Raw genomic sequence first — 4848 nt, forward strand, 5'->3', positions numbered from 1 at the left:
AAACAAAAAAGCAAACCTATGAAATAAAAAGTGCTTGTGGGTGGGTGGAAACTTAGTTACTTAACTTTGGCTCTCACAAGACCTGGTGGCAGGTGGGTTGAGGCCCAGAGGAGGCCCAGGTGGATCTGAGTTATCCCAGTTTCTTACTTTCTCTGCCTGGAACCAGACACACCATATGCCCTCAGGTTAGACAGTGATGGCGAACCTATGACACGCGTGTCAGAGGTGACACGCGAACTCATTTTTTTGGTTGATTTTTCTTTGTTAAATGGCATTTAAATATATAAAATAAATATCAAAAATATAAATCTTTGTTTTACTATGGTTGCAAATATCAAAAAATTTCTATATGTGACACGGCACCAGAGTTAAGTTAGGGTTTTTCAAAATGCTGACACGCCGAGCTCAAAAGGTTTGTCATCACTGGGTTAGAAGGCTGAGGCAACAGCAGAGTTTGGGAATCTTGACTTGAATCCCATTCTGGGAACAAAACCCAATCAGAACAGGATTCCCAAGGCCTCGCTGGTGGCCCTGAGATTCTGCCAAGGTGGTGGCAGAGACCCATACCTATTTCACAGAATTTCCCCTTGAACTGGTCGGGACAGGCACAGGTGAACTTGGATCTTCGCCGGTTCCGGGAGCAGGTACCACCGTTTCGGCAGGGGTTTGGCCTGCACACAGGAACCGCTGTGAACACAGGAAGTGGGGCCGAGAAGGGTCTTCAGAACGAGTTGCAGCCACATCTGAGATGACGAGGAGACACTGGTGGCATTCCTCTGGTGTCCATCATTTCACAAAAGATGGGTCACCCAAGGGACAGACAGACCAACTGATGCCCTAGTAAATGTGCACATCAACTCAAAGATCATCTACAAACACGGATGAGGCACTGTGATGAAGGCCACAAAGTGTATGCAAGTGCATGGGTCATGCAGTAAGGAATAGCAAGAGGCATGGATGGGCAGGCATTTGGGGATCAGTCTGAGCTAAGCTGAAACTTGGCTGTCCCCCTTTAAGGCTGTGTGACTGTGAGCAAGTTAGTCAACCTCTCTGAACTTTACTTTCTTCATCCATAAAATTCTTCCTTGCAGTGTTTTAGGGAGAATGTGAGAGAGAATATAAATCGCCTTGGACAATCCCTGACTCATACACTGAATCAGTATAGATTTATGCCCCACCATGGGCCATTCTGGGAATAAACCAGGGCTGACTTCCTGGAGGAAGTGATTTTTAAGATGATTCTTTTTGGATGGGAAGGAGCACAGATCAGGCAATTCTCAGTAACTCTCCAGGGATGATGAATCTTTAAAACTCCTAGTGATAATGGCCATCATGGATGTTACTAGAACATCAAATGTATCTGGACTGTAGGGTGCAGAGACCCCAGGCACAAGCCAGGGCAGAGAAAGCCTAGCATGGAAGGGGCTGCCGGCACTTACCTGTGGAGCAGTCTGGACCCCTGTAGGGGTGCTTGCAGGCACAGCGGTAGTAGGGAGGACTCTGAGTAATGAGACATTCGCCCAGGCCACATGGGTTTTCCTTGCACTTGTTTTCCACTGTAGGAGATCCATAGAGAAGAAGGTTCAAAGTACAGGACATTATTGGGGGCACATTTCACTTAGAGGAATACCTGAACAGTACAATGTTTGAGGGCCAGATGGCTGATGGAGAGTGTGCCCTTGTCCGTGGTCCTGAAAGACCTGCTTCTTTTACCCTCTTCCCTGCCCCCCGTGCCTCCATCTCTAATCTTCAGGTTATTATGATTGCTTCCCAGTTCCTTCCAGTGTTCCTTCCCATACTTACTCACATATTATTCTATCTTGATAAAAACCTTGATAACGTTTACACCTTTAACAGAATCAGTATAGAGTTTCTCCACTTCATAGCTGATTTTATATTCCATTTACATCTCCCCCCATTCTTCTGAGAAGGTAAGGGGTGAACCCAGATACTGTGTTTATATCAATATACCAAACCATCCAGAACCATTTGTGGAAGGACTTATAGGATTGAAAATGGAAGGAGTAAATAAAGAGGACACAGAAGAGAGAAGTCAACCATAAAACCCTATGTATGTAAGACCTCCACTGCCTCCCTCACCCTGGTTAGATGGTTGCTAGATGGAACAGAATCCAGGTGCTCTCCAGGGGTGCAATTAGTCCACAGGGATTCCATTTGTCATGCTTATCATATGCCCCCAAGAACTCATCGAAGGCAGAAACAGCCTTTAATCAGAGCCCCCATGAGTGAGGAGAACAGGGAGAAAGAGCATGGAACCAGGCGTTAGGCACCAGGGCTCTAACTTATGCTCTTCTCCTAACTAGCTGTGTGGCCATGAGGAAGCCCCCTGCCCTCGCTGGGCTCTCTTTCTCTAATGGAGTTGGGTGTTATGTGCCCTGAGGTACTTCCTGCTCTCCCACTTGAGAGCAATGTTTCTCTGTTGTCGCTAGTCTAAACACTCAAACCAAAACAAAGACAAGTCCTGAGTTTTGAATATGTCTTGGTCAGATTCCAGCTCTTATCTCTTCTTAGCCTTGATATTCTCATCTGTAGAATGGACACACCACTAGTCCTATGTATCATGCAGGGGCAAGGATTCAGTGAGCTGCTGCCTGTGACCATGCTGAGGAGTCCATCATGCATGATATAATGTGCGTGGCAATGATCCTTCCTGAGGGATCACTCAGCTCTTCTTTACCCCATTGACCTGGAGAAGGAAACTGCAGAGGGAGAGTGAATCCAGTGAAGGTGCACTCACCATTCTGGCACCTGCTTCCAGAGAAAGGGTCCAGGCAGCTGCACTTGAAAGTGTCCCCGCTGACGAGGCAGGTCCCACCGTGCTCACAGGGGCTGGACAGGCATGGATCTGAGACATTTGGACAGAAAGCAATGTTTGCAATAAACAGCAGGCAGGCGAGAAGCCCCCTACGTACTCATCGAATTTCAGTCTCCGGCCCAAATGAGAAAGTAACTACACAGCCAGTGATTGGGGGGAAGGGGACACAGGCATGGCCCTTAAAGAGCAAGGAAGCCCTAGCCAGTTTGGCTCAGTAGATAGAGCATCTGCCTGCAGACTAAAGGGTCCCGGGTTTAATTCCGGTCAAGGCCACATACCTCGGTTGCCCGGGCCCTGGTTGGGGCTCATGCAGGAGGCAACCAGTTGATATGTTTCTCTCACCTCATTGTTTCTCTCTGTCTTTCCCTCTCTCTTCCGCTCTCTCTAAAAATCATTGGAAAAATATCCTCGGGCAAGGATTAACAAAACACAAAAACAAAACAAAAGAGCGAGGACAAAAGCAGTCACAGGACCAGAGAGAGGGATTCAGGTTGGGAAGAGGTTGGGCGAGAAGGAATGGTGACTGTCTCCCCTCGGCCTGGCTTGCGAGGGGGCCTTTCTCATTGAGAAACTCCCCTTTCCCATCCTCAGTCTTTTCCTCCTCCCAGTCTCGCTGGGAGTGCCACGGGGTCTGTCTCTGATGCTGAATGCATTTCACAAGCCCGAAGACCTCCCCTACTCCCAGGGCCCGGGGGTGGAGGTCAGGCCTGGGGAAAGAAAACCCACCCCTAACGGAACACACGCTTTCTGAACATCAGGCACGAAGACCAAAGGCAAGAGGGTGACAGAAAAATTGACGGCAAGGAGGAAATGACCCGGTGGCCTTCATCTTTCTTCAACTACTTGTTCAGTTAGATTTTGTCATATTTCATCTGTGCCTTTGGCTTTTCATGGTTGTCTGAATGGATCTTCCCTCGGGGAATTCTTTATCCTTCTGTTCACACGCATTGTTCTTTGGTTCAGGGACTAGGATCCCTGGGCCCCGCTCTTGTTTTGATAGTCCCTTCTGATGTTCCCCCGGTGCCCCATGTCTTAGCCCTGCCTTCCAGGCCACTTCGCACAGTTTCACAGCTTTTATTCCAGCGGCTGACTGCTTTCCGTTTCTTCCGCTGCTGTAAGGCACATGGCTGTGCTTGGGCCAGCGTCTCCCTTTCCTTTCTGCACTATGGCTCGGTTAAGAAGCCACAGAAAAACCAAAAACGAATGGGGCAGAAGCACACATGTGAACACACACACACACACACACACACACACACACACACACACATCCTAAAAACAATGCAAAGCTTCTAAAGAGTCGAAGAGGAAGAAAAACACAGCGCAGGCGCAAGGGAAGGGAAGTGCCAATGCCAAGTTTGTGCATGCTGCAAATCTGACGCTGAATGTTAACTCAGACGCTTCTCCCTAATTAGGGCCTACCTGTCATGAAAGCTCTGGGAATGATTTTGACTCTGACTCCTACTCACAGTGTCGGGAGAGCTAGATGATGAGGCACTAACTTGTGTATCAACTTGACTGAGTCAACTCCTTTCCTGGTCTCATTTGCCTCACCTGTCCTCTGAGGCTGAGAGAGATGGTCTCAGAGGACCTCCCCAGGCCCCGCAGTATATAATTCTAGCTGGAAAAATAGCCAGTTTAGATACTTTCTTTGGTACCTATTTTACAAAGCCTGTCAGAGAGCAGGAAGAGAGGGAGGCCTTTGCACGTGGTAACACATAAATTCAGCTCCAGGTGTGCTGCCCTCCTCCTGGGAGGGCCCCTGAACAGTGTTGGTACCTGCTATTGAGAGGAGTTAGCTTGGAACCCAGGCAGATAGGGCCGGGGTCCTGTGGAAAACAAAGGCAGGTGGAACCTAGGCAGGGGCAGGCACAGCAGTTCGAGCAGCCTAACCACAGGAACCAACCAAGCAGAAATAATAAAACGTTTCTGGACTCAAAGCGGGAGGCATGGAAACCAAGGGAGGGCCTGCAGTAAACAAGATGCACGAACACATAGAAACAGGGAAAGTTCAG

The 4848-nt window shown here is 48.6% G+C and overlaps 1 protein-coding gene across 1 annotated transcript in view; it reads right to left on the reverse strand.

Annotated features, from left to right (window-relative positions):
• Positions 1–4848, reverse strand: part of HABP2 (hyaluronan binding protein 2) — a 34362-nt gene that overhangs the window by 8777 nt on the left and 20737 nt on the right. The window contains exons 3-5 of the mRNA XM_005874517.2: positions 2759–2866; positions 1440–1556; positions 568–687 (exon numbers count right to left, since the gene is read on the reverse strand). Of these exons, the coding sequence (XP_005874579.1) occupies positions 568–687; positions 1440–1556; positions 2759–2866 (345 nt within the window). The remainder of the gene's footprint in view (positions 1–567; positions 688–1439; positions 1557–2758; positions 2867–4848) is intronic.

The sequence above is a fragment of the Myotis brandtii genome, unplaced genomic scaffold, assembly GCF_000412655.1.
Source record: "Myotis brandtii unplaced genomic scaffold, ASM41265v1 scaffold441, whole genome shotgun sequence".
In the NCBI taxonomy this organism is placed as follows: Eukaryota; Metazoa; Chordata; class Mammalia; order Chiroptera; family Vespertilionidae; genus Myotis; species Myotis brandtii.